The 22,758-nt window shown below is 35.5% G+C and overlaps 8 protein-coding genes across 12 annotated transcripts; 5 read left to right on the top strand and 3 right to left on the bottom strand.

The window, feature by feature from the left end:
• The first annotated feature begins 55 nt into the window (after positions 1-55).
• On the top strand, positions 56-652 carry LOC9305769. Its single transcript, XM_002869652.2, has one exon. The coding sequence runs from the start codon at positions 129-131 to the stop codon at positions 603-605; it is 477 nt and encodes a 158-aa protein (XP_002869698.2). The 5' UTR covers positions 56-128; the 3' UTR covers positions 606-652.
• Positions 653-2,066: 1,414 nt separating this feature from the next.
• LOC9303707 (HVA22-like protein d) lies at positions 2,067-3,283 on the top strand. The gene is made up of 4 exons (XM_002869651.2): positions 2,067-2,202; positions 2,311-2,337; positions 2,423-2,729; positions 3,005-3,283. The coding sequence occupies exons 1-4, from the start codon at positions 2,153-2,155 to the stop codon at positions 3,029-3,031; spliced, it is 411 nt and encodes a 136-aa protein (XP_002869697.1). The 5' UTR covers positions 2,067-2,152; the 3' UTR covers positions 3,032-3,283.
• A 210-nt stretch (positions 3,284-3,493) lies between these two features.
• Positions 3,494-5,296, bottom strand: LOC9305768 (60S ribosomal protein L7a-1). Its single transcript, XM_021018075.1, has 6 exons — positions 4,854-5,296; positions 4,664-4,705; positions 4,365-4,534; positions 4,141-4,269; positions 3,957-4,049; positions 3,494-3,858 (listed from the first exon to the last, which is right to left on the bottom strand). The coding sequence occupies exons 1-6, from the start codon at positions 4,939-4,941 to the stop codon at positions 3,727-3,729; spliced, it is 654 nt and encodes a 217-aa protein (XP_020873734.1). The 5' UTR covers positions 4,942-5,296; the 3' UTR covers positions 3,494-3,726.
• A 754-nt stretch (positions 5,297-6,050) lies between these two features.
• On the top strand, positions 6,051-11,414 carry LOC9305767 (protein MICRORCHIDIA 7). Its single transcript, XM_021017673.1, has 19 exons — positions 6,051-6,716; positions 6,804-6,878; positions 6,959-6,993; positions 7,092-7,170; positions 7,306-7,398; positions 7,481-7,565; positions 7,719-7,794; positions 8,615-8,743; positions 8,933-9,031; positions 9,120-9,221; positions 9,492-9,647; positions 9,746-9,841; positions 9,938-9,989; positions 10,071-10,182; positions 10,280-10,353; positions 10,451-10,590; positions 10,671-10,724; positions 10,801-10,923; positions 11,017-11,414. The coding sequence occupies exons 1-19, from the start codon at positions 6,248-6,250 to the stop codon at positions 11,095-11,097; spliced, it is 2,130 nt and encodes a 709-aa protein (XP_020873332.1). The 5' UTR covers positions 6,051-6,247; the 3' UTR covers positions 11,098-11,414.
• Positions 11,415-13,187: 1,773 nt separating this feature from the next.
• LOC9303706 (protein TAPETUM DETERMINANT 1) lies at positions 13,188-15,712 on the top strand. Of its 5 annotated transcripts, none has more exons than XM_002869649.2 (4): positions 13,188-13,302; positions 13,996-14,192; positions 14,306-14,401; positions 15,172-15,712. In XM_002869649.2, the coding sequence occupies exons 2-4, from the start codon at positions 14,090-14,092 to the stop codon at positions 15,522-15,524; spliced, it is 552 nt and encodes a 183-aa protein (XP_002869695.1). In that variant the 5' UTR covers positions 13,188-13,302; positions 13,996-14,089; the 3' UTR covers positions 15,525-15,712. The 5 variants fall into 5 exon arrangements, with proteins under 5 accessions (XP_002869695.1, XP_020873722.1, XP_020873720.1 ...); XM_021018063.1 differs by having other exon boundaries at positions 13,188-13,325; XM_021018061.1 differs by lacking the exon at positions 13,188-13,302 and adding an exon at positions 13,352-13,733 and having other exon boundaries at positions 13,996-14,174.
• LOC9305766 (WAT1-related protein At5g13670) lies at positions 15,608-17,304 on the bottom strand. Its single transcript, XM_021018006.1, has 6 exons — positions 17,250-17,304; positions 17,062-17,178; positions 16,720-16,951; positions 16,475-16,636; positions 16,251-16,399; positions 15,608-16,171 (listed from the first exon to the last, which is right to left on the bottom strand). The coding sequence occupies exons 1-6, from the start codon at positions 17,294-17,296 to the stop codon at positions 16,051-16,053; spliced, it is 828 nt and encodes a 275-aa protein (XP_020873665.1). The 5' UTR covers positions 17,297-17,304; the 3' UTR covers positions 15,608-16,050.
• A 1,304-nt stretch (positions 17,305-18,608) lies between these two features.
• Positions 18,609-19,212, top strand: LOC9303705 (S-protein homolog 20). The gene has a single exon (XM_002869648.2). It carries the CDS (start codon positions 18,788-18,790, stop codon positions 19,193-19,195), a length of 408 nt encoding a protein of 135 aa, XP_002869694.1. The 5' UTR covers positions 18,609-18,787; the 3' UTR covers positions 19,196-19,212.
• Positions 19,213-20,631: 1,419 nt separating this feature from the next.
• On the bottom strand, positions 20,632-22,556 carry LOC9303704 (membrane-anchored ubiquitin-fold protein 3). The gene is made up of 4 exons (XM_021018163.1): positions 22,398-22,556; positions 22,072-22,300; positions 21,664-21,834; positions 20,632-20,994 (listed from the first exon to the last, which is right to left on the bottom strand). Exons 2-4 carry the CDS (start codon positions 22,199-22,201, stop codon positions 20,939-20,941), a joined length of 357 nt encoding a protein of 118 aa, XP_020873822.1. The 5' UTR covers positions 22,202-22,300; positions 22,398-22,556; the 3' UTR covers positions 20,632-20,938.
• Between the last annotated feature and the right edge of the window lie 202 nt (positions 22,557-22,758).

Genomic DNA, 22,758 nt, shown 5'->3' with positions numbered 1-22,758 from the left:
CAAATTTCAAATATTATAATTTTAAGTTATTTTTTTAATAATAAAAATGTAATTACTGAGATTTCATAAGATCACACACTGTTATAAACCTCATTCTTCTTAATTAGTAGCAAAGTAAATTGTAAGAAATGAAAATGGAAGAAAGAGAGGAAAATCGACACGAAGGTCTTCAGCAGCAGTTGAGAGAGCTTGAGGAAGAATGGACAGCCATGAAAACCGGTAAACATTCATCTGCAGTTTCATGGATCACAGTGGAAGAAGCTCTTGAGTATGTCGAAAACTCTCCCAGAAACCTAATGCTCTCTCTCCAACACAAACCAGAGGCAGAGATGATACACGAAAGATCACCTTTAAGGAGAAAACTCTTTCACGACTTTGATGATGATGATCAAACCAAGAAGACGACATCGTTTTCTCATTCATCTTGTTGGTCTTCGAATGTGACGAGTTCGAGTGATACTAGGAAATCAAAGAAGAAGACGACGATTGAAAGGATTGTCTCTGTTACTATGGTGTTGCTTTTGTCATGGGTTTTATATGTGTTGATGAACGGCTTTGATCATCTCTTCATGAATACACATATCAATACTTTGGTTCCTACATGAGAATTTTTTATTATTTTGGTTTGTGAATTTTCATCAAAACTCAATAAAGAAAAGGTTTAGTTTTGTTTTATTACCTCTCGTTTTCTCTTTACATTTTGGCCAAAACAGTAAAAACAATGTATGTACTATGTATTTTGGGCTTAGAAAACGATTACAAATTATACTCTTTAGTCTTTACTCTTTACCACTGGATGAAGAAGCAAAAAAGAACTAATATTGTATTGGTGACACTAAGGGGGTGTATTCAATAAAAGATTTGAAATGATTTGTATTAAAAAGATAAATCTTATGTTATTCAAACATGAATTTTAAAAATCTTTTTAAAATCAAGTGTTATTGGATTAGTGATTTTAAAATCTATAATCAAATCCACTGTTATTGGAAACATTTTAAGTTGTGGATTTGAAATGACTTGAGTGATTTTTTGTGGGATTTCAAAGAACATCTTAGTTAAAAATTCAAATATCCAAATCTCATGGTTTTAGGTGGGATTTGGGAGAGTTTTGATATCAAATTCCCTAATTTACCAAAATTCACCAAAATCATCTTAAAACTCATTAAAACTCAAATAACTCCAAATTCTTTCTTCAATACACCTCCCTAAATGTTTAAAATACCTTACAATCAATATGGTTAGAGCTAATCATTTAAATAGAAAATGGGCTCCAACAAAAGGCCCATCTACACAACCCACACATTCAATGGATACATCTTTGGAAGCTCAATTTGCATTTTAAGTGTTTAAATCCACACATATCTCTCTCTTTTCATCCATATGTAAACATTTGTTACTGGAAGCGTCTATTTTTAACTTGGGTTTTACGAAGTTACATGTTATGAAGATAAATTTTTTATATGTATTAGACTATCAAAGGAACAAAAGAATATAATTGGGCCTTAACTTCTTCTGACGCTTACATGACTTGGGAGAAGAATCAAATTCAAATCCCATTAGTTTCACCCTCAATCAAACTAATTCTCACAAATTTAGCACTCTGAAAAGATGGTAAAACAATACTCAGCAAAAAGATTAATAATGACAAAAGTATCTTTTTAAAAGAAACAAACTAAATAAAATAAATAAAGCAAATAAGCAATGACAGAAGCTCTCACCGACGCCTTCGCTTTTTTAATTTTGAGGTCGGTGTCGTGTCGACGCCTTCAAGCTTAGAATCTCGCCACGTGTGGTGTGGGATAAATTAACTGAACCGAATTGAACCGAACAGACGAAAAAGAGAGCACACTAATTGAACCGATAGACCAGACCGGAGTAAGTTGTATGTCGGCATCAGAGTTCTAGCACGACGTTAATTAAAATAAAATAATAGTACTATTCTTTATCATATTCCTAGTAAGAGCCAATGAAAAGGGTGTGAACCAACCAACTACTGTAGCAAACCGTACCATTTCTCTAAGGTACCTTCCTTCTCTATAAATTAGGTTTTTTCCTTCACATTTCTTTGTCTTCATCTCACAGAAAATTAATTAGCCTCGAAATTTACACAAAGGCCTAAAGATTTCCAAAAATTTTGCAAAGGAAGAAAAAAATGGACAACAAATTTTGGACTTTCCTCACTGCTCTTCATTCGGGCGCTGGGTATAATTTCTTAACCTTCCTTACATTATGTTTTCCCAAAATTAGTTACTTTTTAATTTCCTCTGTTTTGATTTCTAATCTATAAACATAATCGGTTTGTTGATGCAGGCCCATAGTGATGTTGCTGTATCCATTGTAAGTTTTTCTCCTTGATTGATTTCTCTTCTTTTTGTAAAAGGAAAAAAAAAAAACAAAATCTGAGAAAACGTTGAATTTTCAGGTACGCATCGGTGATAGCAATGGAGAGCACAACAAAAGTTGACGATGAACAGTGGCTCGCGTACTGGATTATATACTCGTTCCTTTCACTCACGGAACTGATTCTGCAATCGCTTATTGAGTGGATTCCGATTTGGTATACGGTGAAACTTGTGTTCGTGGCTTGGCTTGTTCTGCCGCAGTTTCAAGGCGCAGCTTTTATCTATAACCGTGTTGTTAGAGAACAGTTCAAGAAACACGGCGTCCTCCGCTCCACCCACTCCAAGGCCACCAAGCCCAACATCCTCCAGTCCATTTTCCCCAACCGGGTAAATTCTTCTTTTTCCTTTTTTCTTAATTTTGAGATTCATAAAGCAAAAAAAAAACGTAAAAGTAACCATAGTTGTAGAATTCTTCAGTGGGGTCAAATAAAGAATCATTTTTATATAAAGATTAATTCATTTAATATAGTCCTAGGAAACGTAAGACTGTGCGCCTAATTTCTCTCTAACATAGCGACCATTTGCGTTTAACAAGTGTTATACTATAGTTTTGTTAATTCCTTTTAATAAAATTAATTGTGATTTTAAAATGTGATCTATAGGAGGGACACGAGGCTCACAGTCACTGAATCAGAAGAGAGGAGCAGACAGAAGAAGCCTGACTAGTATTATTGTAATGGTGTTGGTGGTGGTCCCATCATGTCCTGTCTAATCTACTTTTGCTTTATTTATCATAAAACTGGGTTTAGGAATGTTGATGATGATGACTGATGAGGTGTGTAATCGTTTTAAATTAGAAATGGCTTCTTCTTGTTGTATCGCTTATTATTAGCTGCCACGCATATCTATCTACAAATGTCAATGGTCATATTTTCAATCGAGTATTAATGTTATAATGACTACGTCTTCATGTTAAGAATTCAAAACATACTGATGACGTCAAATGTCTCACCAAATCAACCAACCCACAATATTCCCCAGTCTAAATCCTAACGAGGGTTGTTTGTTTTTGATGACATACAATAATACTGTTTCTGTTTGTTTGGCTATATAGCCAGGCTGAGACGTGTTTTAAGAAGACAAGTTTCGACGAAGCTTAACGAACAAAATTAAAAGAAAAAACAGCTGCTAAAATTTAATTATATTGATGGAACAATAGGTGGCCTCTTGGGGCCAATAAATAAGTTTGTATATATAGCCTAAGTCGAAATAAGGCGATGCAACCAAAATTGTGGAAAAAAGAGAGATACTTGGATTTAAACTCTTAGTAGTGTGCAAATTGAATAAAATTAGCTTTCCAAAAATGAAACCCATAGAGAGCTTCTTAATTCACCCTCTGAGCAGCCTCCTTGGCTAGAATCCTCTCCTTAGCCTTAGTCTTGGCCTGCGATTTGGATCCCATAATCCCACCTCCCCACTTCTTACGCTCCTCCATATACTTGTCATTGAAGTTTGCCTAAGCAAAAACAAAAAAAAATAACCCATTTCAATCCATTCTACGGATTTATATAACCACAATCTCAAAGAAACATGTGACAACAATTACAATCTCACCTTTATGGCCTCTAGGATTTTGCTGAATTCCAGCTTATCCTCATTCTTCACTGTGGTCAAACACAAGCAAGATGCTATTTTCTGGTGGACAATCTACAACAAGTAACCAACACAGGAGGAGATCACAGATCAACTACACGTTTCTATAAGTAATAGCTCTCATCAAGTAAAAAATCGCAGTTACCACTCCCAATCGTGATTTCCCCTTGACAATGCAGTAAGGAACTTCCATTATCCTGCACAATGTGGGCAGCCAGACGACCAACTCAATCGGATCCACATCATGAGCAATCACCACCAATTGGGCCTTTCTCTGCAATCAAACCAAGCAGATAGGTTTCATACAAGTTTCTAACTAGGTTAGTTCCTCGAGAGTGGCAAAATGAATTAGACAGGAAGGGAAGAGACCTGCTCAATGAGGTAAGTCACATGGTTAAGACCATATTTGACAACAATTGGCTTCTTTGACTCAGAAGGTTTTCCCTCAGCCTCAGACTGAGCCGTCTTGAGAAGACGCTCCTTCTTGGCTGCTTTGTCCTCAGGCCTATACTTGAGGAGAATCTTAAACAGAGAAGTCGCTGCGATTATACAAATATCGAGTTAAACAGCTAGTGAGTAATCAACACAGATAACATCCACAGAGGCCGAGATAAAGGAAAAATATCTTCACAGAGAGAGAGAGAGAGAGCAAAACAAAACCACATTACCGGCTTCTTCTTTGTAGATACTTTGACTCCTTTCTTTGGGGCCTAAAACCAAATTGAAGATGTTGCTTACAGAGTTAGAAAGCAATTTAAACCAGTGACTAAAATTGATTGATGATTAATGTTACAAACAAGGATGAATTATATCATATGGAATCTTACACAGAAATAGATTCAAGTAAAGAAAAAGTACCATTCAATTCCTCTAACAAATTAGCTACAATGGAACACACAAGGCCAGATCCAATTATGCATTTTAAGTTTTTAAGCAAACCACACATGCAAAAAAACTTAAAGATCAGACAAACATAAATTTACTATTATGAACTACACAACTTAAGAAGAAGAAGAAACAGAGTGGAGAAACAATGAATTATATAAGTAGAACAACAGATCTAACTCGGAGCAGAAGTTTCTATACCATTTGTCAGCTACTTACTGTTTATCCCAAAAGACAAGAAACTGAAACCTCAAGAGACCTCTGACTAATGAAAGAGAATATTTATTTATTAGGGTTTTATTTTGTCTATGATCGGGCTTACGAAAATTAGGCCGTGATCGGCAGCATGTAAAAGCGGAATTCAATGTTTTTTTCTTGGAAAACCGTACTACGTTCCCAATCAACACAACTTTTCTAAATTAGCGTTTTTTTTTAAAAAAACAGAAAAAAAACGCAAATCAAAAACAGCTTCCCAAATTTGCCTTGGACCGCTTTTTTAAAAGGACACAGTTATTTTCAAGCGTTTTTCAATAAAACTGCACATTTATTATTAATCTTTCTTTTGAATAGTTTTTTTTCTTTAGTTTTAATTTTCTTTTGAATAGTTTTTATACAAACAACAAAATATACATAACTCATAATATAAATTCAAATATGATAGTTAATTAAACAGATTGAGAGTTTTAATATTAATTTAAAGTCATTTATATTTTAAAATTTTCAAATAACTGTCTTATATATAAACTAGATTTATTTAAATTTCACCAAAAATTACTCAATTATTATATTAAACTATTAAAATTTGATGTCTACTTTTCTGATTGGATTAATAATGGGATTGTCTTATATATATACACTATAAAGTTAAAATCAAAAAAAAATTAACTATATTTTTAAAACTTTAACATGTATCCCGTAAATTATTTTTTCACCAATCAAATATTATTTGGTACCGCTTATTCTACAAAAACTACACTTATCCCGCAAATATATTTTTCTCGCTTGTACCGCAATTAGACCGTCCCGCACAGAAAAACCGCTTTTCTTACAAAGCCAAATACACCATTCGGACCCTAGTTGTGTAGAATCGATATGATTGGGCTTATAATTTATATGGCCCATCTTCTCAACTAACATAATTAAATAAGAAAAACCTAAAAAATCCTCTTAAGTCAAATTTGTTCCTAGAAGATATATAAATACTTTTTTTCTTTCCCAATATTTTCGCTTCTTCATCATCATCATTCGCGCAAACATTCCAAAAGTTTTCTCTTCTTCATCAATATATATTTTTTTTTTTTGAAATTAAAATTCATCCTTAGTTTATCTCTTCAACTTTTTCATACTTTTGTCCAATTTTTCTATTTATGGAGAATATTCATGTGAAGCGAGAGATTCCGCCACCTTCTACTTCCCCGGCTGGCTTTCCGGGAAGAGAATCTGTAACTGTAGTCGATCTCTGTAGCAGTGATGACGACTCCGACATTGGAGAAATCGCCGCCGACAGAAGATATAATTCTGGAAACAACTTGAAGAGAGCGCGAGATACTTATGGAGGAGGTTCTTCGGAAGTGGATAGGAATAATGTGAAGAAGGTTACACCACTTGATGAGTTAGCAGTTGTGTTACCGGAAGGATTCGGCCAATCCAATCCGCCGGAAGTTTTGACGCATGCTATTCCTGCGAATCCCTGTAATGTCTTCAGGCCTATGCCGCCGCCGCCGCCGCCGCAGCCACCGTACGCGGGCACGTCCGGGAGGATTGGCGGTTGTAAGCAGTTTTGGAAAGCTGGAGATTATGAAGGAGCACCTGGCGCTAACTGGGATCTTTCTTCAGGTAAAACCAAATCTTAATTTTGTTCATTAGACAGTAGTAATGTGGAATGTTTTGTGTTACAATGGTTTGACATGGATAATGTCTCAGGTGGTTTTGACCATGTAAGAGTCCATCCAAAGTTCTTACATTCTAATGCAACTAGTCACAAATGGGCTCTTGGAGGTATTTTCCCATTGATCAACCATTATTCGAGAATAAGTTTGCCTCTATTTCTATAAGCTAATCTGTGTTCTCTTATCCAGCTTTTGCAGAGCTTTTGGACAATGCATTGGATGAGGTGGGTTTTGTTTCTTAACTTGTAATATTACTGTATTAGACAGATTGAAGCGCATTTAACTTTGCTTTGTAGTAAATGGTTTCTCGCGTTGATATCAGGTTGCCAGTGGAGCTACTTATGTTAAGGTAGACATGCTTGAAAACAAAAAAGCAGGAAACAGGATGTTATTAATTGAGGGTATACACTTTACCTAACATATCTTAGAGAACCTCTTCCCTGTTTTATTCATGTGGTTATTGGTTGCCTAAAGTGCAAAACTTTTGTCCACTTCTCGATCCTCATGTATGAGAATCCTTATGTTTTCAACTGCAGATAATGGGGGTGGGATGGATCCTGAAAAAATGCGACAATGCATGTCTCTAGGATACTCTGCAAAAAGCAAACTTGCAAACACCATTGGACAATGTAATTATTCTTTCTCAACCCGAGTGATACTTATATCAAAACTTTGCAGCAGGTAGATGCTTAATTCAATTACTGCTTGTAGATGGCAATGGATTTAAAACTAGTACAATGAGACTTGGAGCTGATGTTATTGTATTCTCGCGCTGCCCTGGGAAAGATGGAAAGAGGTTAGTTAGCTGTTTGTTATCAATATGTTGCACCTTTCGGCTATCATGTCTTTTATCATTTTTGTTGGATTGTATTTTCATTCCCGAAGAATATGAACAATAGTTCAAGTTATAATTTCTTGTTATAGATAATTTACTTGATGTTGGTTTTAGCTCTACGCAGAGCATCGGGCTCCTATCATATACATTTCTAAGGAGCACAGGAAAGGAGGACATTGTTGTTCCCATGGTAATCTTTCTTTGTTTCATTGTATGGCATTGTTAGAGAACAACTCCATGGTCTGCCACTTGGTTTCTCTATTATGAGTTGTATCCTGATATAAAATTCCATTCAATTGCTTGGTTCAACAACATGATTCTTCTAATCTTTCGTTAACATGGGATTTAGTGGCACGTATCAGTTGGTTACGTGTACACTATTTCATTGCAATCTTTGTTCAGTGTTGAGCACTAATATGTCTTATGTACCCCATTTTTTTAAATGAACGGATATCTACAATGAAAGCAAACAAGTTCTCAGTAGACCAGTTTAGATTTTGGATATTAGGGTTCTTAGTTTGTCTGATCCTTACTAGTCTCATATATGTATGCATGAAACTCCAAGAACACATGATTGGTTTACAATTGAATGCTCCGTATTGCTGCCTGTAAACTTTTATCCCGAAAGATTGGGTATTCCTCTACTTTTGATTTTTAGGCTAAACTGAGGAAGGCAATACAATTTCTTGCTGTAGAATATACTGCAACTTTGATTTGTTCCATGCGGATTTTGGTATAGCAGTTATGCATATATAAATTTTTGTAGTGGCAGTAGATAACTCCAATGGCAGAGAGTCGTGATTGATTCCTTTTCTTTTAGTACCTTAGTTTGCATCTCAATGTATAACTTTTCAGTATTGCTGGTAACATTGTGACTTTACTATGTTTTTAAATTGTCCGCACATCACTTCTGCCACAGAAGATGTTTCATGTCCACAACGTATACTTTTAGATGAATATTGTATCCATTTTATCCTTATATTCTCTTGTAATGTGATTGAAAATGGCAGCTTGACTATGAAAGAAGGGAGCCTGAATGGAGTAAAATAATTCGGTCTTCCCTTAGTGATTGGGATAAAAATGTGGAAACAATAATTCAATGGTCGCCATTCTCTAGTGAAGAAGATCTTCTTCATCAGGTATATTTTCTCTTTGTTCAAAGCAGTTGCTTAACACTTACTCATACTAAGAAATATTCCCTGAGAGCGTTTATTACTCAGGATTATTTCAGTACATTCGGAGCTATTTGATCTTCTTTAATCTCTACCACCCCTTTACTATCTCTATGAACAATTGTTATCACTAATTTTTTGCTTCATTTGTTGTAGTTTGATCTGATGAAGGATCGTGGCACACGGATAATCATATATAACCTGTGGGAAGATGATCAAGGGATGTTAGAACTGGATTTTGATGCTGATCCTTATGTAAGTGTTTTTATTGCTCAATGAATGAGGATTATTGTGTGAGATGATGCATACAAATTTTTATGCATAAAATATTGTTTATCTGCAGGATATTCAACTTAGAGGTGTCAATCGGGAAGAGAAGAACATCAAAATGGCTTCTCAGTTTCCTAATTCTAGGCACTTCCTGACATACAAACACTCACTAAGGGTATTAATTTTTCTTTTCCATTATCTTTTGTTTGTTGTTGTAGATAATAAGTAAGATGTCTTTGCCAAATTAGCTATGGACAGTCTTATGCTAGTTAGGATTGTAAATCTGTAATGGTTCTTGAAGGTTGCGTACATTGATGTGATGGTGGGGACTGGGGAATAATAAAAAAAGCTTGAATATGAATATTATTGTGAATCTTGGTCAAATAGGCTGCGTGTCGTTTTATTCTACAAATTCATTTCTCTCATCCTTTTGACATGTTCCCAGAGTTATGTATCAATCCTCTACCTAAGAATTCCACCTGGGTTTCGTATCATTCTACGGGGAAAAGATGTTGAGCACCACAGCGTAGTGAATGACATGATGCAGACTGAGCAGATCACATATCGACCACAGTCTGAATCATATGGAGTTGTGACAAATGTAAGTTTTAATAACTTAATACCACCCTTCTTATAGTTCTATTTATTACAAGCCAAGATCTTCATAAAGCTGGTATTGCGCACTACTTCTCTTATCAGATGTCTGCCATTGTAATTATTGGATTTGTGAAGGACGCAAAACATCATGTTGATGTTCAAGGCTTTAATGTCTACCACAAAAATCGGCTCATCAAGGTTTGCTTGCCAAAACTCTCCATACTAGGCCTTTGATTTTCAAGATAAATACTGGATTTCATATTCTTGTGTATTTTTATTAACTTGTGTTATCAGCCATTTTGGAGGATATGGAATGCAACAGGCAGTGATGGTCGTGGGGTCATAGGTATTGTTTTAATATGGAAATTCTATTACTTGACTCACTTACTTTTGTGAAGATTACAATGCTAGTTTCTTCTGCTAATAGGTGTTCTGGAAGCTAATTTTGTTGAGCCTGCTCATGATAAGCAAGGGTTTGAGCGTACAACAGTTCTCTCTAGACTTGAGTCACGGCTGGTTCAAATGCAGAAGACTTACTGGTCTGATTGTTTTCTCATGTTGATTTAAAATCCCACTTCCTTGAGCCTGAAATGGATGTGTTTCAGGGCTGAAAATATTTCATTCCTTGTTGATCAGGAGTACGAACTGTCACAAAATTGGCTATGCGCCCAGGCGACATCAAAAGTCTGCATATGGTTATGATAACAGAGGTATAGTGCCTTTATTGGTTTCTTAACGTCCATAAAACATTTCCAGGAGATTTTACTTGTAGGGAATAATCATTTAACAATGTTTTATGGATGTTAGACTCATCACCAGAAAATGATCGTGATGGACCTGCTCCATCAAGCATCAAAACTCCTACTCCAGCTTCTGACAAGTTCTACTCAAGCTCATATCCAAATCATAAAGGGGAAAATGGTGTATCAGGGAAAGATAGTGCACAGGTTAATGCTCCGTCCAAAATCACAAACCAAAAAGATTTTTTCATTGTAATAGTTCTCTCATATTTCTTTGGTACTCTTAGTTGCAAGAGGAGCTGCGGCGTGAGAAAGAGCGTAGGAAGGCACTTGAAGTTGAGGTATAGTCCTACTTTCTGACATTTTAAGTCTTTCTATAGTTTGTTTGCAAGCCTGATAGATTCCTGATTAATTTAGGTTCAATTAGCAAGGCAAAAAATAGAAGAAATGAAGAAAGAGCAAGAGAGTCTGATAGAGATATTCTCAGAGGAAAGAGACCGACGTGATGGAGAGGAAGAAACTCTGAGAAATAAGCTAGAGGTTCCTCATTGATTAAATGAACATTTATCCATTGACTCGTTTGATTATCATTTGTATGCTTACCTCCAATAAAACTAAAATCTTTCATTGCAGGAAGCGTCGAACACGATCGATGATCTGTTGAATAAGATTAAAAAGCTGGAGGGATCTAAAGGCCCGAACTGGAGACGTTAAAACCATTGAGCTTGCATATAATTGGAGGTTGGATTACGAGGAGAGATTCCATGTGTAACCTAATTGATTAATAAGGCATCTCTATTTATTTGTGACTCGACCTGATCTGATCCGGGTGGGATACACACGTGTTGTAGATTAGTGTTATTGGTAGGAAATCTGTAACATCTCTAGATGTGTTTGGCCTTCCATTGTTTTTATTTTTTTCCTTACAAACTTACCATTCCATAGCTTTAGCAGCTGCCATTGCAGTAACATTAACGATTTCCATGTGAAAAACAAACAGTTTTAGTAATAATTTGGGTTGACTTTGTGGAGATCTTGGCTCAATTATATATATATCCATACCATTACTATATAAGAATTGATGTCTGGTTTATTTGAGGTCAGAAGAAGGTTTTTGTTTTTTGTTTTTAAATTGTTTAAAGAGAAGCGTGTGTGGTTTAAATAAGGTCAACTAAGAAGTGGGAATCATTCAACAAGAAGAAAAATGACAAAATGACATATGAATGAAGAGGAGGGAGGGGGTTGAGAGAAGCAGACCAAAGCCCTGCAAAACTCTGTTTTATCAATGACACATTGTGCTCTGTCTGTCAAAAGCAATGCCTTCTTTCTAAGTGCATTTATTGCCTATTCCCACACAAAATATACAAATAAGTGTAAGCATACATGATATACTTTTAAAAACTATTTGAAATGCTCGCATTCTTTTTGAACTTGTCTTTTAAATTTGCAAAATTTATTTATATTTTTTTTGCTCGAAAAAACTGCAAGCAAATGTTGTTGATACGAACGAGCCAACTTGTCATTTTGCGACCTTGTTTTATCTCTGCCAGTCAAATAACTCTTTCTGTTTTCGCTTTTTTGGCTTACTTCTTACTCTGTTGGTTCGGCGTTTGTTTGGCCTTACTTTCGTTTATAGAATCGAATTTCAATGTTTCATCTCTCCTGTCGAAATTAAGTTGGTCGTTCTAGTAAATCTCATCTTTTCCTTTTACAAACTTTTGCATATTTAGTGAACAAATCCATTAGAGAGTTCTTTTTGCCCCAAGCAAATGAAAACGAAACAGTTTAAATCTCACTAAATTTAATGATGATTTTTTTTTTTTTTGGTGATAGTTTAAATCCCATTTTCTATTTAAACGAAACAGTTTATATAGTTTGTTAAAAAGTTGGCGTTGATACGATATTTGAACATTTGATATCAGAAGCTAAACGATTAATTCACCCAGAGAAAAAAAGTTGAATCAAACCAAACGATTACAAAAACTGTTATGCATTAAGAAAATAAATAATCTAAGGAATGTAACAAAAGTGGTGGGTGTTACCATATATTCGTAAAGAGAGGTAAAGTGTGTTAACATTCAACAGTACATCAATAACTTATACTTAGAAAAAATTAGTAACCACATCACATTAAAGAATGAAACTTTTATCTCTTCTTAACAATCGATTCAGATTACATGTTTTTCTCTAATTTTGAAATCGGAAAAGAGAAAAAAAAAAAAACAAACAAAGAGAATAAGAAAGAATGAAGGGGAATGAATATAAAATGGGTACAAGGAAAACATCATCGTCGCAATCATAAATGCAATTAAAGGCGCGTGATAAAGAGACTCGTGTGCTTCTGATACTCCCACGTGAGGATGTGACAATTTAATAGTATTACAAATAGTACAATAATCTAATAATTACCCAATCTTCTTCCTTAATCTGATAATTTATCTAAGCCAATCATTCATTCCACGGTGTCAATCCAAAACAAAAGTTCAGGACGAAATGACAATTTTACCCTTATAATGTTTTAATTTTTTTCCGAATTTTACCAACTGCTTCAATAAAACGTACCAGCCCATTTCTGGTTGGATACAAGCGGGATTCATTCCTAAAGTTTTTAACGGTATCAATCGTAGCGGTCCATTTATTTTTCTCATGGAATCTAAATACTAATTAATACTATTTTTTTCTTCACCTTTTTTCATCGTTTTTTAAACAATTAAAGTTTCAAGTAATTTTGATTCATCTTAAAAAAAAATATTGATATATTTCCGAGAAATAATAAGAAAAAAGGACTATAAATACGTCCGTAGTGTAATGTGTAACACAGACGAGAATCCTAAAATCCATTTTATCTCTCTCTCTATCCCTTCGTCTTCTTCCTCGGCGACACCACTTGCAGGAAGAGAACTCGACGAAGAAGAAAAAGTGAGCGAAACTCTCTGAAAACTGTACGGATTTAAACGTAGTCGTAGAGATGTGTATTTATACGAATTTTGATTGTTTAGTTTTCTGGATTTTTCTCCATCCTCTGTTGATTTCTACTTTTTGTTTGTTTGTTTGTTTGCTTTGTTTCTCTGTGTTTCACGCCGCACTACGCTCCAGCTTTCTCTTTGTTTTTCCGTCAGAATCAGATTGCTTTTTTCCAGGAAACTCGATCCAGATTTCTTACTTTTTTTCCCTTTTTAGTCGCTTTAAGATACGATTCATCTGTCGCCTGATTCGCTTCGTCTCCTTGATTTGATTTTAGATATTCAATTTCCTCTGTTTTAGTTACTTTTTGCGTTCGCTGTGAGGAAGTTTTTCCAGAAACTGGTTAAAGCGATAATGCATTTCGTCGTCGTTTTCTTAAATTTTAGGTTTAAGCTTCTCTCTCTCATTGTACATTCCGCAACAGATTTTTGGTTTTGGTCAAAAGATTTTCAAAATTTCTGCAATAGATTCCTTATATTTCAAATCAGAGAAAGAAAAAAAAAAGCGAGTGATATTAGGAGCCGCTTAAATCTGGATTTTCCTCTGTTTTGTACTGTTCATTGATATGATGGATGCAAGACAAGTCGTGTGATAAGATAGATACTCATAAAGTTTTTTTTTTCTTTCTCTTTCCTCTGGTTTTTACAGATTTTCCGGTAACAGTCAAATCGACGCAGACGGAACAGAGAAGAAGACGAGAGTCAGCTTCATCATCTACTTTAGGTTTCCGACGTCTAAGCACATGAACCGACGGCGACTTTTGGTATCGGCGACACTTGTCTCGTACTTGCTCTACGGCATGGCTTTCGTCTCCGTTGAAGCCTCCGGTGGTACTAAAATCAAACGTAGATTCACTTGTTTCTTAAGAAACTCTGTTATGCTTTGTTTAAACGTAGATTCCTAAATCAAATGTTATCTTCTGAGTAGTAATGGTGGAAGATATCTTGGTTTGAAACAGGTGAAAAGCTTAGAGAATATCTGGATTTGACTAAAACGACGACGTTGTCACCGAGCTCATCACATCGGAAAATGCTTCTTCTCTCTCCTGGTCCTGGTAAGGGAATTTTTGATTTTTTAGACTCCAGTTTTACATTTTACCAAATCGGTGATTGATTCTATTGCGTTGATTTTGTTAAATTTGTCTTGGTTCCTCCATTTTCGTTATGAACCTCGTGAAATGGTGAATTGTTGTTTTGTTTGTTTGTTTGCATCAGAAACCTCTCTCTCTCTCTCTCTCTGCTCTCTGCAAACACACAACTTCCTGATGCGTTTCGTCCTTTTTGTTTTTCACAGCGTCGTCAGTCTTTTGCACGTCTGTGTTTTCTTGCTTCCTTTTGTTTCTTTGTTCGTTATACTTTTGTGGACCCTATTCATGAATTTTGATTGCCTCATGACTTATCTAGAGTAAAAACAAATAACATCATCCTTAATTGAGTAATTTCAAGCGTCGAATTTACTTCTGTTGAATCTCTTTCTTCTTGTTTGTTTGAATTATTAAAGAAAAAAAAAAGATTAGTTTTGATGACTTGTTGACTATTGACTGGAGAGTGCATACATCTGTAGTAGAGCAATGCTGAAACAGCTTCCTACTTCATCCAGCTGTCAAATTAATAGTACCTCTCTGTTTTTTTCATTTTTCATACTCCAATAAATTTTTACTAGAAAATGGGGTTAGAAAGAACGAGTCTTGTTGCCAAAAAAAAAAAAAAAGAACGAGTCTTTTAGCATTTCTATTTCTCGTATCCAATAATTTCAACTTCTAAGCAATGTAGCTACTAGTAAACTAAAATTCCTCTCTTTTTTTTTGTGTGTGTGATTGTTTAGAAAAAGGAAAAGCAGAGAGCAGGGCAGAGCCGGAGAGAATCGGAGATAAGTGCAAGAGTACGGACATAGTGGTGAACCAAGCAGTAACGGAGCCAATGCCTAACGGAATACCAGGTTACATGGTAGAGATAACGAACCAGTGTATGTCTGGATGCATAATTTCGAGGATACACATCAACTGCGGTTGGTTCAGCTCGGCTAAGTGGATAAATCCAAGAGTCTTCAAGCGTATTCACTACGACGACTGTCTCGTCAACAACGGCAAGCCTTTGCCTTTTGGCTCCACTCTCTCTTTTCACTACGCCAACACTTTCCCTTACCATCTCTCTGTCGCCTTCGTGACCTGTTCTTAGGTGGTGGCTTTTCTTTTAGTTTTGCTTATAGGATGAGATAGTAGAAACAGAGGGAAATTAAGAGGCCTTACTAGATACGGAAATATGAGATTAGTCATATTCATACGATACCATCCACTTTTGTTTTTTGGTTCTCTTGGGATGTGAAACAGTGATAGATAAATGAATATATCAAACTCTTTTTTCCCTCTCTATAAAGCTTATCTCACTACCTATTATTGTAGCTGGAAATTGTCAAAACCCTCCTCAGATCCTAGAACTAGCCTATTGGGTCAAGTTGATTGAGCCCTTAAGACCACTAAGAGAAATAACCTCTGAAGCAATCTTTGAATTTGAACATGGTGAAGACTCAAGATTATCGATAAGTTATTACACCATAAACTCTTTCCTCGTACAAGGATAACTTCTGTCCCCATGAAGATTTTGGTTTAAGTTACTACTACAATACCTCAAATTAAATCAACAACATAAGATATGAATCCATGACCACTACAGGACATAAACTAAAACCTTTAAAGACATAACCTCAAACATCAGTAGACCCTTGAGTTACCTCAGGCTCTGGAGGTGGCGGCGTGGTTTGTTCTCCCAGTTTTCCCCAAAGAACAAAAGAGATGCCAATGATGATCACGAAAGCTCCAATTATCCTGATTCAGCAAAGAAAGATGAGTTGAGAAGAGGAACATTAAGAGATGACAAGTATGATACGAAAGCACCAATGCTCACCTCCCGACAAACATCTGCTCAGAGAGTACGACCGAGCTAATGACCGCCGTGACAATCAAATTGATTGGATTGAAGATGCTCACGAACACTGGACCCTTCTTCTGTGCCATCCACCCAACAACGTAAACCGTTATTGCTGAGAAACATCCCTGTACAATGTAGAATGAGTTTCAATACAAATTGTATGACTCAACCAAAAGACTTTTCGATTCAATTCAACTTACCCCATAAAGAGACGCTAACAGTGTTATATCAGGATAAAATTTCCAGGCTTTAGGGTCATTTCTCTCCCATATTAGTGCAGTGACCGTCGATCCAATCGCCCCCATGATGCAGATGAGAGCCGTCAGGGACAGTTTTGCCGGGTATGACACTACTACCTTGGCCTGCAAGAAACATCATATGGATTAAAAGGCAAGCCAAACTTAGTATTATTAAAGAAACATTGTGATCTACTGTTTTTTTACACCTGAAGAATAACATAGAAGCTCCAACTCAGGCAGCTGGACACAATCATTAGCCCTCCTTCTAAGATGCCATCAGCATGCATGTGAATCTTCTTGGCATGCAGCGACCTGGTCCATGGCAACGGAATCACCTGGCCGCTCCAAAATGTCATCATCATCGCTCCCGCAACCGCCACACACGTCCCAACCACTTTTGCTTTTCCTCGATGAGTGTGAATAGACACTTTCTCCAACCTTACAAAAGGGTACAAGACATTACATGTTTGAACAAAAGTCAAAACACACATATTCGTTTGATTAGTATTCATACAGTACTAAATGTCTGAACGAAAATAGAAAGCTACCTGAATACACAGGCCATTACAAATGTAATGGCCGGGATTAGGTTGAACATAGCGGCAGTGAAAGTCGCCGTTGTGAGCTGCATGCCTGTGTAGTACAAGTTTTGCTCCAACAATGGCCTGTAAAAAAACACTTTGATTAGAAAGAACATATAATGATGAATTATGATGATTCATACAAGATAACTTACTCGAAAATGCTCATGATAACTATCTGAGCAAAGATTTTTGTAGTCATTTGAGGTCTTGTATTCCTAGAGTTTTGAAATTCTTATGAGTGCAAGAAACGAAACAAAACAAAAACAGAGAAAAGAATATTGTAGTCGTACCTCTCAAATACCAGCGCAAGGGCTGATAAGATTGTTGCTGCGAATATCAGACGCTCAGCAACAAAGACCCTCGGAGAAAGCTGGTCATCTAGAGCAAATTTTGCAAATATCGACATTATCGCTAAACCAATTTGAACTGAAATCGCAACAACTACGGGTAGGATGTTGTTATTCATGGCTTCTTCTTCCTCCTCTTCTTCTTCTTCTTCTTCTTCTTATTCTTCTTCTTCTTCTTCTTCTTCAAAAACAAAATTATATTTTTTAAAGTGGCCTCAGTACTGCAGAAAATATACTAAAAGAAAAGCTTTAATTATGCTATAATAGTGTGTGGTTCTACGCTTCTTTATCTCCAAGAAGCTAGTTTTGGTAATCTGATTAACGCCATTATGACTCTTGTAACTACCTACCCCTACTTTCTATATGATTGAGTATGAATACAGTAGTTAGCTACTTATACATGTATCTGATTGAGTATCATAACGAATCAAACAATGTATATGATAGAAGATATCACATTTAACCTATTATTTTTGAAAAATCTCAATTGGTTCCGACGTACCTCTCTATTGCTCCCTTGGAGACGACTCTCGTAGATTCCCATCTTCGCCGGTGATTCCACCACTTCCACATGGTCGCTGCTCTGTCGTCAAATCGAGCTGCCTCCAACAATTCAGCTTAATTCCAATCGCCGGTATACTTCGTCGGGTGCAATCAGAAACTCGCCGTTACGGTCGTCTTCATAGCTCAAACACCGGTCACTTCCATCAGATTGACCAGACGGCTTTCGTGTCTAGGGTTTACCGACAGCTCTCTTTTTCCATTGGGCCCTATTATAATTTATCCATCAACAGCCCAATCATTTTGGCGCCACGCGTAAAGCTTGGCCCCTTTTTAATTTTTATTTTCTACTCGTTTTAAATGTTAAAACTAGGTTGTTTTTCTAGTGTTTTGATATTTTTGTTATAGTACATGTGTTTGATTGAATTTAGTTTTATATTGCAATCTTTCTGCATTTTTTCTTTTTAGTGTAGATAAGTACATACCATTGTTTTGACCTTTTTAGTTTATGTTTGCATTTATAATAAGTTGCTAGATTATGACTTGCGTGACTTGTGTCATATAAAACATATCTTGTTTCTAAGACAAATGAATATATTGATGACAAAAAAAAAAAAAGGAAAATATCTACCGGTCAAAGTCGTTGTTCTTCGGAAGTGGTCAGCACTTGTTTCTTTTCTACCTTTTTTCTATAAATAAAAGATATTTCCAGATACGAAAGTAAAGAATCTTTGACTATCTTAATCATTTGGAAAAATGTAACTTAGTATAAAAAGATGGGATGCTAAAACTTTAAGTTCATTTTACAAAATATTCAAAATTATTATAAAAAAATATTCAAAATGAGTGGCTCTTCGGTATTTCACATAATTTTGAATGTCACATTCATGGTTTTTCTCTTTGGTGGTCTCTGTGAGGCTCTTCCTGTGCTAAAGGCGGACATCATTAATGATATTGGTCCAAATGTTCAATTGGGATTACACTGCAAATCGAAACACGAAGATCTCGGAGCACAATCTTTAGCCCCTCATCAACACTGGGGGTTTGGAAAATCTCTTGAATTTTGGGGAACGACTCTTTTTTTTTGTCATTTTCAATGGGGCAACCAATCTAAATGGTTCAATATTCTTGATGGTAACAGAGATAAAAAAGAATGTGATGTCCATCCGTGTGTTTGGAGTATAAGACCTAGTGGTCCATGTAAATTAACAGGTCATACACAATGTTTCCCATGGAATGATCAGTACTAAAACGTTGTATCTTTTACCCAAAAAAAATAAATAAACGTTGTATCAAAATTTTCATATTGATAATCTAAAAAATAAGAGAAGTATTATTTTCTTTGTTTAAGTATATATGTAAATGTTTCATTTTAAATCTCTACTCCCATAATTACATCATGTCTTTGTTCGAGCCTACGTAGCCTTCCTCCATCACTACTCTTCCATTCTGTCCGATTAGAACCACAACTCCATTCTCTGCCTCTTCCCAACCTAATCAAGCCTAAATTGACATGTAAATTCGTTCAATTACCGTAAACTTAGTTCAAAATTTTAACTAAAAAATGTGACAACAACTAACCTGATACAACTTTTTCTGCAAATTCAGCATGCTGCTTTGCGAGGTCATCAATTAGAAACTTGATGTATGTTGTTTCCTCTTCTTTTCTAGTAGCCGCTTTTGAGTGAGATCTCTGAGTTTCGCACACACCACAAACCAACCCCAGCTCACATGGGTAGGGTGGAAGTGCGACGACTTGGAGCATTTCTATTTTTTAGAAATTTTACATATAAAAAGACCAAATATTTTAAAATTTTATTATTAATATAAGAATTATACTTCAAAAAGCCTACTTATTTATTTAAAAAACATAAAAAGCCCCAAAATTTTAAATAATAAAAAAACTTAAATTTTGGAAAAAATAGTAAAAAAATATATTTTTTATAATAATATGCCAACAATTTTTTTTGCCCTAAAACTCCTAAATATATTGGGCGAGGCTGCACAAACACATCAACATGATAAATTAAATAGAGAAGCAACATTAACACCACCGTTTCTGCAAATGTGCACATAAACATAAAATATGCTATGTTTTTCAAAATGAGGGAAAATACAAGAGAACAACAGAAAACGGCTCATCTTGAAATTATAGATCATTTTGGAAGTGAAGGATCAACAACAAAACAAGAACATGAATAGGTGAATTTTCTGTTCAAAGTGATGTTCAGAGCTCATGAATTCAATTCGACACATTCTTTTTTTCTTTTGTGAGATTCTGTTTTTTTGTTGTGCTTGTTTTAGAAGAGCGAAGTGGTTTTTAAGTTGTATAGTGTTTCTTCAAATTTAATTATGATCATTGATGCTTGAGAGCTTGTAAGGGAGTGTAATGGTATTTGAATCGGATACAAGCAAACTATTAAAATATTTGATCATAGAACGTCAATATTTGATCATATAAGGTGGCTGTAAGTGACATTAAGGGGGGTAAACGGAAAAAGGACCAAAACGGTTTGGTCAACATAAAATTCGGGACTTAAAACATCTAATGGAATTTTTCAGAATTTAAATAGCCAATATAATTAGAGATTTAAATTACATTTACATGTGCTATTTCGGGACTGAATTTGGACATTTCGCCAATTCACCAATACAGTACTTTAACGGTGTGAAAGGAATAATGAAATATAAAGGCACAATTTTTTTTTAAAATAGATAGATAATTATCTTCATCACACGTAATGTAATGGACCTAGTAACCTATACAACTTCCGTACATTGGGAAAGTAATAAGAAAAAAAAAACAAAGGAGGGACAAAGAGTTACTTGAAAAGAATTTAGTTCAATTTCTACACATTCAAAGATAATAAATATAACTCCACAGCTTAAAGGGAAGCTTTACTTTACTTTTAGCTTTCTTTTTTGATTTTGTTTTCTTCTGTACCTGAAGAATCGAAACGATGTGTATGATAGATACATTGGTCTTGCTCCCTTCACAAAATGGTGCATGTGCAGATTACCGCCTTTGGTGCTTTATCAACCTTCTTCTCTGTTTAATCAAAAAACCAGTATTCAACTGTTAGTTAGCATTCATCAACATCGTCTCTTATAAATCACAAACTCAGTTTTCACGACTTTGTCAAGTTTGTGAAAAAACTATCATGCAGACAAATCTCAAAGATTGGCATAAGTTTTCAGTGGGGTTTACAAGGAGATGACGACCAATATATAATGGATTAAGGTATTTCTTTCCTCATGGCATGCTTTTGCTAGGCCTAGAGCTGATTTTGTTTAATTTCTCACTGAATATAGAACAAAGAACACACCAGAAACCTAGGAATGAATTCTAGACTATCCTATACTCTCTATCAAGACAAACAAACCAAATATAGACAAAACCACTAACCACCTGATGCATCTAAAAAGAAAAAGAATGTACTGATCCTAGTCACCGACTAACTTGCTGATGTGCATGAACACTCTTATGAAATCTTACCAACCTCGATTAAGATAAGTATGACTAATAATAGATGATAATATATATTGGAAGTAAAGTTGAGCCAGAGAATGAGTATCAAAATCCATACAGGTGACAAGATAAATAACACAAGACTAATGAAATATTGAAGAAGCTTGATATTTGAGAACCTCTAATATACAAGAAAGAAAGAACATTTAACACAGACAAACAAAAAAAAAAAAAAAAAAGGTTTTTCACCTGTTTTGGTTTTAGCTAGAGATGGCTGTACAACAACATGCATGACAATGACTCCACCAGCAATCTCTCCAAATGGTGTCTTACACTGCCCAACAGTCTTGTTGTTCTCCAAGATCTTACCCGAGCTTATCAGCTTCACTTCATTTATCCCCTTTGGAACAACCGTTTTGCCTAAACAAAACCACCAAAAACGAGCATTTAAACAGCTGCAATTCACAAAATTGATGCTCTGGATCAAACCTTAAATCACAAAAGACTTTATAATTCAAGTGAACTAATCATCCAATATCATCTACAGCTCTAAATTTCGCATTTCTACCGATAATTGCAAGATTCAGATTGGGGAACAATCATCATGAAAAAAGCAGGATCAGATTGGGGACACCGATTCAAAAACCCTAAACTAACCTTTAGGCCAATCAGAGACGACCCTCTGCTTCAAAAAATCAACAGTAGAAGCCGCAGAATACCGAAAAGGCCCGATATCGGAGCCATCGTACAACCTGAATTTGATATCTATCGACTCTTCCTCCGGCATATCCGTTGACTTCTCTCTGACCTCCGATTACCACCAAATTCCAGCTCCGATCACCAATCCCGCTTCTCTAAACCAGCCTCAAACACAACTATTTCAGATCTGAAAAAAAAAGTAGACAACAACGAGAATCAGAGCTCGCTTCTAAACGGGATAGAACAAACAAAAAACAAAAACAAAAAGAGGAAGAATCAAATACACAGAGTCGTAGCTTCCGGAATCGTCTTCGGATCTTTGATTTGAGGTGTGAAAAAGCGAAAGAAGAAGAAGGAAGGAAGAAGAAAGAGCTTTTTCAGGAAGAGTCACCAAATATCAAAGTTCCCTTTGGGCAACTTCTCAAACCGACGGTTTTTTTTTTTTTTTTTTCATTTCTTTTCGTCGTCACTTCTACTACTTCTCAAGCCGACGTCTTCTAAGTCAAAAACGCTGTCGTTTTATTCCAATTGACATTTACCCCTTTACCCGTCTAACTAACTGTTCCCACCAGATTTTTTTTTTCTTGTAGAACAATAATAATTCGTTTTCATTAAGATTTTGGCAGCATTGTTTTAATTCTGATT

This window comes from Arabidopsis lyrata (assembly GCF_000004255.2).
Source record: "Arabidopsis lyrata subsp. lyrata unplaced genomic scaffold ARALYscaffold_7, whole genome shotgun sequence".
NCBI classification, from domain to species: Eukaryota; Viridiplantae; Streptophyta; class Magnoliopsida; order Brassicales; family Brassicaceae; genus Arabidopsis; species Arabidopsis lyrata.
Note: the sequence above shows the minus strand (reverse complement) of the source record. Positions and strands in the feature narration are given on the sequence as shown.